The sequence below is a fragment of the Scomber japonicus genome, chromosome 12 (genome assembly GCF_027409825.1).
Source record: "Scomber japonicus isolate fScoJap1 chromosome 12, fScoJap1.pri, whole genome shotgun sequence".
NCBI classification, from domain to species: Eukaryota; Metazoa; Chordata; class Actinopteri; order Scombriformes; family Scombridae; genus Scomber; species Scomber japonicus.
Genome location: NC_070589.1, coordinates 13,134,256 through 13,146,766, shown reverse-complemented (window position 1 = coordinate 13,146,766; position 12,511 = coordinate 13,134,256). Strand labels below are relative to the sequence as shown.

General features: G+C 39.4%; 1 protein-coding gene across 2 annotated transcripts; it reads right to left on the bottom strand.

The window, feature by feature from the left end:
- Positions 1-105: 105 nt before the first annotated feature.
- Positions 106-12,068, bottom strand: mtf2 (metal response element binding transcription factor 2). 2 transcript variants are annotated; one of them, XM_053329606.1, is made up of 15 exons: positions 11,869-12,068; positions 10,652-10,853; positions 7,230-7,311; positions 6,191-6,301; positions 5,982-6,082; positions 5,597-5,772; positions 5,371-5,466; positions 5,156-5,224; positions 4,807-4,930; positions 4,472-4,539; positions 4,149-4,319; positions 3,465-3,585; positions 3,148-3,206; positions 2,688-2,789; positions 106-2,579 (listed from the first exon to the last, which is right to left on the bottom strand). In XM_053329606.1, the coding sequence occupies exons 1-15, from the start codon at positions 11,871-11,873 to the stop codon at positions 2,204-2,206; spliced, it is 1,863 nt and encodes a 620-aa protein (XP_053185581.1). In that variant the 5' UTR covers positions 11,874-12,068; the 3' UTR covers positions 106-2,203. The 2 variants fall into 2 exon arrangements, with proteins under 2 accessions (XP_053185581.1, XP_053185580.1); XM_053329605.1 differs by lacking the exon at positions 11,869-12,068 and having other exon boundaries at positions 10,652-10,975.
- Between the last annotated feature and the right edge of the window lie 443 nt (positions 12,069-12,511).

Sequence of the window (12,511 nt, the reverse complement as noted above, 5' to 3'; positions counted from 1 at the left end):
CAAGCACACAAACCGCGAAAGGAGGCGCGTTCGCTTAACTGCTGGCAGCTGTGGCTGAGTGTTGAAAAATGAACCACATACAGTAATTAACACAACAGTTGAAAATATCGGGTTTTATTTATCCTTTAACAAAAAACAGGCTCAGAAGTTACACGTCAGCCTATATAATGATGTATAAAAATGTAATAAGAACACTCTCAAGGACAAAGCAGACAGTACATGTATGATCTTTGGCTGCAGCAGCCTGCAGGGAGCCAGTGACAGCCACATGTAGGCTGAGACCTGGCTGAACAGAGGAGAGAAACTTCAAATGCACTGACTACATCCTCAAAGAGATAAAAATAAGGTCTGTCCATTTTTAACATCTCCAAAAAGAGACACTAACCAATTATTTACCTCTTGCAACATACAGCTTAGTTAGTTTTCCAGTGATTGTTTTCTGACTCAGTATAAACAAGCAAGTGTAGCAGTTAAATGGACTACAAATGATTTTGCTCATAGAAAAAAAAGAAGAGAGTACATACATACATACATGTGGCCCTACTTAATATGACAAATGTAGGACCTGATATAAAAATACTGACCAACAACATTTACTGAATAACTTACATCTAAACCTCCTGTTACGCTCCAAATGCTGGCCTATGCAATACAGTGAAGTATTTGGGCAATGGGCATATCCTGAGTGTGTGGACTACAAAAACTTGACTAGAACAAAAAAACAAAACAAAAAAATCGCATTTTTTAAAATGTCAATATCTAGTTGCACTTGTTGCAAAAGGCGCCTGAGTCAAAATCACCACAATAACAATGCTGATGCTCCCCTTTTTAAAGCCATATGGTCCAATTACATGACTGAACATTTTTTCCAAGACGAACTTGCATAGGCAGCACAAACATTGCAAATATGGACTCTAGGTATGTGAACTTGGTATACAACAGTCATCTGATGCAGCACTTTATTTTTTTTAATAACTAAAAACTTGACAGGTCCTTATAGTTTCAAAGATAAGTCTTTTTTTTAAATCAATTTCAATCATAACCCTTTAAAGAATGTATAAACCTAGATGTCAAAGCTTCTTGAAAAAAAAATCTTTACCATGAAAACAAAATTTACATTTTATGTCGGAATAACAATCTTGGATCTCTTTTGAATCTCACTTGATTTGAACAAAGATTCAAACTGAATCTTGTATGAGAAATGCTGCCATAATCTCAGTTTTTCAGCTGACAACCAGTTTTAGATGAGATGACAGGCTAACATAATTTTATGTGCAATCCATAATTAAAAAAAGAAAATCAGATAAGTCTATCCTGCTGAACAGAAAAGGGCATAATTAGGAAATAAAAGTAGAAAAGGTAATATTAAATGTAGTATAATTCTATATAAAATAATAAACATTTGCAGCAGCACATCTCTCGTTTTGAGCTCCTCCTGAAGTGCTCACACAAGCGCACTTTCCAAAACCGAACTGAAGGATATGTCTGCCAAAGGCAACAAGAGGTGCTCACAGCTGGGACTAGAGAAGGAGGGGACACTAATATAAAAAAAGAGACACATTTTTATTTACCAAATATTGTATGAAAATAAATGTTAACCAAACAAGATGTAACTTTACCCTGCATGATTGCAGTAGTAAAAATTAAGGACAGCTCCTTTAAACAAAACTTCCCCTGTTATTCTTATCCACCACGTTTCACAAATTCATACCCGACGGACTACATTCTCTTGAAAAACTTAGTTTCATACTTACCTGGTCTGACAATGAAAAGCATATCACTGGGTTAAAAATCGACCACAATAACGGTTGACTGAAAGCCTACAGGTGCAGTGCACTGACTGGTTATTTACCCCTGAATAAATGGGGGTTTCTGTAAACATTGAAAGCAGATCATGAAAGTTAAAAAGCAGAATAACACAAACATGGCTGTATGATGACAAAGCCTCATCTTCATCAATGAAATGTAATTTTTCAATCACATGAGGAAGGGACAAATGTTTATATGGACATATATACCCACTGGACTGCACTGAACCGGTAGGCTTTGCAGTAAGCTTAACAGGCAAAACTGCTCCTGCCTAAACTAAACAAAGGCATATATCAATTAATGCTGTGAATACAGGCTGTGTACACATGTCCTTCACACAGCCATACGCCTCCTGTGTGGCGCTCGTTAAGTGATGACGACGACTGTGACAAGTCTAGGAGGCGGTGACTCCTTCCCATTCCACCAGGTACTGGACCTTGCCGTCCAGGGTCACCCGCCTAGCCAGAACTTTGTACTTTTCCCCACAAGCCAGCCTCCCTGCTGCTCCGAAATAGCTGCTGATGGAGTTCTTAAGGTGGGAGAGCTGACTGTTGGGGTCCATGCCATGAACTATGTCTGTGGAGTGCAGCCCCGGCAGAGCACTCAGCATCTCTGTGGCAGTGGGGTTTGGGTCTGCGTGACTGGGAGGGGGGATCTCCGGGTTTGGGGGCTGCAGCGCCCGTCGTGGCCGCCCACGTTTCCTTTTTAAGGGTGGAGGGGAAACAGGCATGATGCAGGCTGTGGTGCGAGTCTTGCTGGAGCTACAGAGGCTGAGGGGTGTTTGATAGGAGAAGAGGAAGTAAAAGAAAACTGATGTTAATTCTGAGAAATTAAAATAAAAACAGACACGGGTAAATGTCATTGTGTAGCAAACATACCTGGACTGTCTTGAAATGCTAGTTGAGGTAGTTTCTGTGGTGCTCAGGGCTCCTATAGATTCCACATCTGAGGTTCGAGACGACAGTAAAGATCTGTCACTCCTGGCGTTGGAGGTGTAATATAAAAAGAATGAGGTTAAAACATTATACACACAAAAAGAAGACTGCTGCTGAAACTTAACAATTTTGATCTTAAATGTAGCATTTTATTCCATTTACAAGCAGATATCCCAAACATTATCTGGTTTCAGCTGATCAAAAATGTGATGCTGTGTAACATTTGATTCATTCCACCTTGGGTTCTAGGAAACTGACATGTTTGACTATTTTGAGACTAAACACAATTTAATGAAAAAAGAAATCTATAGATCATCCTTAATGAAAATAATTGTTAGTTACAGTTCTAATTGTACAGCGGCTACACAATGGAAAACATTTTGCAGCACATTTGCTCACTTACTTGATGGAGGTTAAATGATCCAAGGAGTGGGACTCTAGTGGTAGAGGCTTTCTTAGTTCCTGTCAACGACAAACACATTTTTTAAGGTTTTTTCAGTCCAGCAGGTTCTCGTTATCTCAGCAGAAATTACAGCGTTGGTCTTCTCAAAATAATGGCTGTGTGCAAGCTGTGTCCTATACACTATAATGCCAAAGTTCCCACCCCTCTTGACAACTATGTACTCACCCAGCTTCCGCCCACTAAAAACATATACACATATATACACATATATATATATATATATATATATATATAGATGCGTGCACATACACACACACCTGGGACAAAAGTTCACTGGAGCGTCGTGGTTTGGCCAGGGCCTCCAGAGAGCGAGTTCCTTGCTTCCTCTTTTTCTTCTTTGTCTTCTTCTCCGTGCCATTTGTTAAAGTACTGCAAGGTCTAGAGAAAAAAAAACAAAACATTTCACAACAGTTTCACAAGTAAGGACAGTTAATAGTGCATTAATAACATGAACTGTTAAGCAGTCACACTCACTGAAACTAATTACAACTAACTGGACAGTATAAAAACACTGCTTGTGGCGCTCAGGTGGTCAAATGGTTAGGGCACATGTCACATACGCAGCAGACCCCGGTTCAAATCCTGGCTAGAGGACGATTGCTGCCTGTCACACCTCCCTCTCCCCCGTGATTTCCTGTCTTTTTCTACTGCTAATAAAAAGGTGTCTATGCCAGAAAAAATCTTTATAAAAAAACACTGCTTGTTGTGGGTTTTGTCACGTTATCCCCGTCTTGACTAATTCTATAGCTGGGCCAGAAGTACAACATCAGACCAACAAAAGCCTTTTGCAAATACAAGAGCTTACAATGACTGTTAAGGGATATGTACAGATTGTGCCATTAAGTGACATTAAAAAATGCTCTATTCATACTTAAAGCTGATGAGAACATTGCTATAATTAAGATGTGATATACCACCAAGAAATACATCACACATCTTACCTCATGCCTGCCAGAGCTTTGTTAGACTTGCATCCCTTGATGGTGATCTCATGTGAAGCCCGCTCCATCACTCTGCTGGTTGGCTCATCAGAATTGGGAGGAGCAGGAGGGAAACGGATCCTCAGCCCAAACAGATGCTTTTTTTTCTTTACCTCCTTTCCTGACATGAACCTGGCAGTTAGGAGGAGGAAGGAGAGTAATGATGTGCAGAAACACATAAGTGTACAAACAGACAGTAGAAGAATAAAAACTTATTTGGCAAACAATTAAGAAAAAGACAGTTTCAGGGATTTGACACTAAACTAATAGAAGGAATAACTTACATGCTGCTGTTGTTGTTTAACGCCTCCAGGACATTTTCATATCGCTCTGATCTTGGACTCTTGGCAAGCTGTGGACACAGGATAGGAGAGGTAACCAGGCAGGAAAGACAGATGAGAAAAAGAATGCTTGTAAATGTTTGAAAAATTGTTCAAAAATAAAAGATAAAATTGAAAAATAGTTTCAAAGCTTGATCTGGCAGCCAGTGTAGCTTAACAGGAATTAACCTTCTACAACAATGTGACCAATAAAAAATGTCCAAATATCCTAAATGTGTCTGTGTCCAAAATTGGCCAGCAGTGTATTACAAATGGAAGTTGATGACTAGTCTCTTTACCTCCCCCAGCTGCATCATCTCCCAGTTATCATTGATGTAAGTCATCAGGTCCATCTCAGAGTCAAAGTACTTCTTCTTGTGGATCACACTCAAATTGTACAGGCTCAGGTGTGTGACATCCTCCCTGTAAAAGTTCAGTAAAATGTATGTTCTTTACTTAGTCTGGTCATATCAATAAAACCATGAGATGCACATGTTAAACAGCACTTTTACGACGCAGAATTATGTCTTAGATAGATTACTTTTGAAAGAAGGGAAATTACATGCTTGTTTTTTTATTAAACAATATACTATTTTAAAGCAAAATGTTCCATGGGAAAGTTGAACAGACATTATTAGAGTCCCTTACCATCTGAGAGGCAGTCGATTGAGATACTCTGGTCCACCATTGCAAACGGAACAAATAAACAGATAAAACCTGAAGCCCAAGAAATAAGTAAATGTGAGGACATGAAATGCAGCTTTACACAAGCAACTATAAAACTCAATGCGTCTTGATATATGAATACACAATATGAAATAATCTCAAAAGATAAAAACTGTTAAGAATAGCGGCATTAGCACCTATCTCCATAGAGCATGGGCATCTGTAAGCAATGAAGACAAGCCTCATGGAACCACTGCTGACACCTGTTACACTGCAGCATCTTCAGATACCAGCTACAAAGAGAATGAGACCATGGTTAGACCTAATCAGATTATATGATATTACAAATCTTAAAACATGGGAATGTAGTAAATTGTGCATTCAGATTCTTGAGTTTCATCTTTCATGCTTGGTGATACTCACTCTCCTGGACCTCCACAGTAGCAGTAGCACTGCTGGATGTTAGTCTTGTGGCCTTGGTCCCACACCAGCTCGTTCAGGGCGTATGGGAGAGACAGGTGCAGCTCCATGTGTTGCTGATGATGCTCCTGTTGCAGAAAGGCTTTAGCATTCACTCCCCTCCTATGTGCATTCCCCCTCTATGAACCACACAGACAAAACACACACAAAGCATAATTACCACAAAATAAAGCTATGTACACAGATCCATAGATTATCTTGTAAACAACTATCATTTCTCATCTTCACCTACAGAGCACTTTGCAATGTAAACCTGTATTCATCTTTTTTTTTTTTAAATTTGGTTAAGTTATTAGGAATTTATAGTATTTCAGACCTCAAGCCATACCTTAGATATAGCAGTGAGCTCACACTCTGAGCAAAGCCACTTTTCATCGGAGTCAATGACGGTGGCATCAATGATTGGGGAGTGACACAGCTGATGGTAGCCTAAAGACAACAAACACATTTACATGCAGCTGCGACATTAATGAAACTGACAATCAAAAAGCTTCCTTCAGTGTTTATTATAAACACATCGTCAACAGTCCACAGTACCTTGTCCACATTTGTCACATATGACGATCTCATTGGGTTCGTCTGAAGTTTCATCCTGGCATATGGAGCATACAATGTCATCGTCCTCATCATCCTCTTCATCTTCATCTCCTAAAATAGACAGATGAAGGCAGGTCTAAGAATCACTACTGTGATACAGGATGTTTGTGAAGTAGTAAGAAGCACCTCAACCAGTGTTTCATCTCAGCAAGAACTATTTCTTTTTAACTTAACTCTGAGGTCTGAGCAACCATGACGCAGTTTCTGCAAAGACAGATTAATTTTGAAAACACATCAAAAGGTGTAAGCCCCTAAAACCAAATTCCACATAGCCCCATGATATTGGCCAAAATTTCAGAGTAAGATATCTCAAAACCTGAACAAAAAACTATCTTTTTAAATCAAGACCACTAGGGTGAAAAGATGCGTTTTAAAAAGTAATGATACCAGGCTGTTGGTCTGTTGCATAAGTACTGCAAACATCACAAGCACATTTCTACATCAGTGCAGCAAAGTGGGAACTTCAACCACTAGAGGTCAGCAGAAAACACTTTAAACTGCTGTTTTTGGTTTTTTATATCAGTAACAGGAATGTACATACAGTTGTGCAGAAAAATGTGAATCAGCTCACATGATTGAAAAGTAAGTCCTAAAAAATCTGTATGGTGGATTTGTTAAATTGTTCACAAATCAGTTTAAACTTTGTTATAAAAAAAAGGGATTTGGGTCAGACACCAGTCTCTTTGTATATCTCCACTACACTGATATTCACACATGGGTCTGTTCACTTCTGCTGCTGTATTGATGCCAGGCGGACTCTGTGGACAGTTAACTGTCAGTGAAAAGAGCAGAGAGATAAGGCTGGGAGAAGACACCACAATACTGATCCACTAATTCAAGCTTAACATGAAAACTGTACATCATGTAGAACAGCTGCAAAGTGCAAATGCTACCACGCAATAAGATAACATACATATCTCTATTGTTATTCAATAGCAAGATCCAAATATTTCACAGTCATGAAGCTGACAGAGCTTACCTGTCTGAATATCCTTCCAGAGAACCCATGACTTTGAGCGATCTTCAAAAACAACAAAGCATCGCTGCTTGTCCCGATCTATCTGAAGGAGAAAACAAAAATAGATTTCTCCTTAACACCACACTGTTTTTAAAAGTCAAAATGCATTGGCCATCTGCAGAAACAAGGAAGCAGCAATTTATTAAATACTACCACAGTAATGTTAAATGTCATAGGCCACATCAAACTGAAATCTTTTGGTGATGTGTAGGCAATCTCACAAAAGGTTTAACTTAGATTTTCATGTCATATCATAATGTCCTTGGCAGTTTTGAAAGAATCAAAATCAGATCATCATGTGTGCCAAACTCCCTTTAAAGTGTACATCTAATATGACAAAGGCAATTTTTGGCGGTCTCATGAGAAAAGCTGCTCTGGAGAATCTAAAGAGAGGGTCATAGTTTCATAAGTTTTGATAAAAATAACATATGGGGGGGGGGGGGGGGGGGGGGGGGGGTATGTCTCCCTGTCTCAGCATTTATCTCTCTCTAAGTGACAGTAATCCTAACACACACACCAAATCTAAAGAGCTTGAAACTGTATGCATGGACCCTCCTGACAGAAAACATAGTAAGGAAAGGAATGTTTGACTCTTCTGAAGAGCTCCACAAACAGATATGAGGACTCGGCTCTTGAACCTGATTCTAACAAAAAAATGGTATATACATACATACTTTTTAATTCCACTTATTGTTCTTTGTATCATTGTCATTTTATTTTGATGTAAGCCATCTTCAACATCAATATTTGACTGTGCATAGTTCAACCACAGTTATACCATCATTTTATTGACATTAAACCTACCTTAACTGATGTTAGTTTTCGTCTGACCAATCTATGCACATTTGGTTCACTCTGGTTCAACATTCACAAATCTAAACTCTAAACTTCTTTTGTATTTAGGATTTTGCTTGCATCTCATTTGAAGGAGATGCTTTGTCGAGGGAGTTTCTTTTGGAAGGGGGGATTTTCCCTCTTTATTTGTATCTATTTTTTTACGTGTTTTTTGTGCTTTGTCACCTTTCACCTCAGTCTTTTTAAACTTTCACTATTAGATTAGAGCTTTACTTGACATTGTGCCTTCCTTGTGACGCTTACACGTCCTCTCTCTATTAAAACATAACTCACCCTGGTGAGCACATCCGGCTGGAGGGAACAGTTTTAGTTTTCTGATTTGGAATCACAGACATCAATAACCCAGTTAAACAGTGAGGTGGTCCACCATCTACATCTTTCCCCAAGAAACTTATCTCAAGGTATACCAACACTCAAGATGGATGGGTCAGGTGCTCCTTTCCTCATTTCGACGTAAGGCAAAAGGGGGCTATTTCACAGGCGTATTCTGAAGTGATCACCAATCCCATTGGGTAGAAAGGTCAGAGAGTGTCAGTGGCAGGCCGTTCAATACAAATCTACTTCTTTACATTTATGGTCCCAATTAGGAAAATTGTATTTTTTCCCAAATCAGTTTTCTCTACACTCCCTGATATATGTTCTCCCAAGTGTTGATCTTAGGCAGTGACTAACTGTTAGACCCACAGTTGGATTGTTGATATGATTGGCTGTAAGTTTGTCCAGTAGCGTACAGAAGCATTTGATTGACATTTATTGATCCCGCCTCAAATACGAAGAAATGAACGGCTCCTCGCCAGACCCTACCTCAATCTCATGTGAGATTCGGTCTGGTGTTAGCCAGGCTACGCTACACGCACATAGTCTACTTCCCTGTGGATGACAAGACTTCATTTCATATCTTTATTTTTATATAACCCAAGCATTGTATCTGACCATGCCACTGTTATTATGGAAGTTGTCTTTCAAACTGCATATAACTTGCAACCATGTTGGCAGCTAAATACTAAAAAATGTAGTTATGAAAACATCAGTTTGGTTTCTGAACAAATTGACTTGTCCAAATAGAACCTCAAACATCTTGGCATGTTGGTGTCTAATCTCTGGGAAACTTTGAAAACTTGTATCAAGAGGTGAAATGATCTTCTATACCACATGCAAGACCAAACCTAAAAAAAGACAGGCTATCTGTTTTAACATGCTGTATTACCAAATGAGCCTCTGTCAATGGTTGCAAGGCCAGGTTGCCCTTTAAGTACCCTATTGTTTACCCTTGCCATAGCACTTCCCTTCAACACCCTAATCAAAAGAGATATAGACAAAACACATATTGTCTTTATATGCAGAGGATTTAGTGCTTTATGCCTCCAACGTTTCTGTTTCTGCTGTCCTTGCCAATTGCATAAACTGAATCTTATTAAAGAGCCACAAAACGTTTCTCTTTACATAACATGTAATATAAAGTCATTGAAAACTGCATGCAAAAGTCTTATTATCTCGGTGTACACAGATTTGAAAACCTTTTTCAGGCCAATTTTACTTCTCTTTTAACCCATACAAGGGTAGATTTGCAATGCTGTTTTTTGCTACATCTCTCTTAAGTTGCAAGAATTAATTCTATTAAAATTAATACTCTCCCCAAATTGTTATCTTTTTGATAATCCCTCCAAGACATTCTTCAAAAAGGTCAACAGTTTAATTATGCTTTTTATATGGGATACAGAGACTCCTAGGACACGAAAACAGCTTTTGAAGAGGGCCAAACCAGATGGAGGTCTACCGCTACTAGATTTCAGGTTCTATTATTGGGTTGCTAATCTTAGGATCATTTAGTACTGGTTGCAGAGCAGACATATATCTCCATTTGGCTAGAGATGAAGGCCGACTCCTCTATACCAGCATCACTGCCTGCGCTCACTCACTCCTCCATTACAGGCCTTTACTCCTCCTTCGCCAAAAATGTGTTAAAAATGAACTGAAGATCTGGAATCAATTTAGACACCACTTTGAGTTTTAGACACCGTCTTCTTCTGCTCTAGTAGCCTCAAACCCAGCCCTCAACCCCATCTATAGTTGATAGTGTTTTCTCAATGTGGTCTTGTCATATTATTAAAAGATTAAGAGAGCTCTATTAATACATTTATTACGTCTCAGCAACTATCAGTCAAATTTGTTCTCCTTTTTTGTGGGTTCTTACAGATCAGTAGTTACAGCCGCAGCATAGAACCCTGATTCCCCACCCTTCCTTGACAAACAGTTTGACCCTTTTCTAACAACACTTCCTACTCTAAAAAAGTACCTTGCCAATAACCTTTAGACAAATTTGCAATTTACAGACCAACTCCTTTGAATAACATTAAATCCTCATAGGAGGAGGAACTGGGCAGGAAAATATTTAATGAACTATGGAAGGGGGCACTCAATAGAGTACATATGTCTTCTATTTGCGCTCAGCACACCCTCATTCAATGTAAAACAAAGTTGTTTTTTTTCTTTTTCTTTTTTTAAGTAGTGTTTTCCCTCGAACTAACCTTTGTGATCGTCCCCAAGTAGAACAAGCCGTCTGACCACCGGGCCAAGACGTCCTGTCCCTCTGTGAACCTTTCAGACATGTCGTCCTCTCCATACTCCACCCTAGCAGAAAGGCTTGTGGGGGACAAGGAAAGAGCCTGCTGCTGCCGCTGGGGGTGGGCTCTCTGATGGACAGACAGGTGATCCACAACCCCTGAGTCTCTGGAAAACAGGGAAAAAGGGGAGTGGTGGAAAAGGGAAAGACATACATTTACCACAAGGAATGAAATGAAAAGTGGCATGTCATTCTCTGCACAATTATCAACTGCTGACAGTGTGTTTGATACTTCAGTTTACAACATATAATTATGTATGCAAGAATGTGTACTTAACAACTGATGAACATGTCAGGAATAAATCAATATAAACAAGGGTACAAGCATTTTGCACATGCCTATGGTTTCTTCTTAAGGAAATATCTCAACACAAGCATTTGGACCATTGGTGAAATTCCTTTTTGAATAGCCATTAGTAAACCTGTGTATCTCTACTGAAATACAGCACTGAAATATATGTCTATCTTTGATTACAGAATATCTTACAATAAAATGACTGAACATGAGGCACATGCCATTTCCCCCCAAGTGGATACAGACAACAAGTGATTGTACTCCTAATTGGTGCTAATTGGTAATTAACGAGACATGCAGACAGCAAAATGGCTTCAGGGCAATGCTGGGGTTTTCAAAAAACCTATGTTGAAACAGAAATATACGCAAAGGTTATTGTAATCCGTTTTTTTTACCACTTAATGTTGCATCTAAGATGAGAATTGACTGTGACAGTTGTTAATTTGACTTCAAAGTGTACTTCAGGAGTGTAAATAACACTTAATATTTCTATATAGTGCTGCAGACATATGTTCAAGTCATGATAAAGATTGTATGGTTTTTGTTTTTCTGCTTTTTTGGGGCACTGTCCGTCAGTCCCAGACTCCCTTTGTTCGAAAACTGGGCGATTATGGCCAACCAGCCTCTGAAAAAACTGATAGACGAGCAGCATGAGATAACACACTGAGCCAATGTGTTGTGTGTGAATTAGCGAGCAGCCAGGGCCTGTTAGCTAGTTAGCTCCTTGTTACTAAGTGTTAGCATGAATAACCCACATGCAGAGCAGTAACCCCGGCCAGGTCGCTGACCGTCGGACCCCCCCTCCCTATACACGATGACAACAATACCTCATTCGGTCACCTCCGCTTCTACAGATTTAAAATACGACAAAAATAACAGGATATGAGTGACCCCGCTGTTATCCCGCTTCTTCTGCGGCGGGATTTATTTCATGAAAAGTATGTCGCGGGAACTTGTGGGGCTTCTTGCGCCTTCTTCAGAAGATAACAAACGGCTCGTTTTCCCCAAGCACGTTCGCCATTTTGGTTTCCCGCTGATGACCGGGGAGTGCATTGTGGGAAGCTGCCTGTTTCTGCTGCCTTCATCTTTTTTTCAAACATTTGAAATAGTAGGCAGGACTTTCAATAAACATACCCGCCTCTTAAAGAAGCACAAGATGTCGTCGTTAGTCCGACACCGCACATTTGTTTTACTGCGTGGCTTCTTTTGTCGGTGCTGATACAACAAATACAAACTGCTTTTAGTATATATGTCATATATAATCTGAAGGTCAGACATGTACGGTGGTGACATTAGCACATTTTGACAGTGATGTGAGTTATATTTAACATTAATTATAGTCACTCTGTGACTATACACCATCATACAGATGTGACAAGTCATGTTTATTTTTGCATGTTTTGACCGGAAGTATTTCTATGGCTTTTGAATGACTTTTTTTATTGTGAAAGGCGCAGCGGAAGTTTGTTT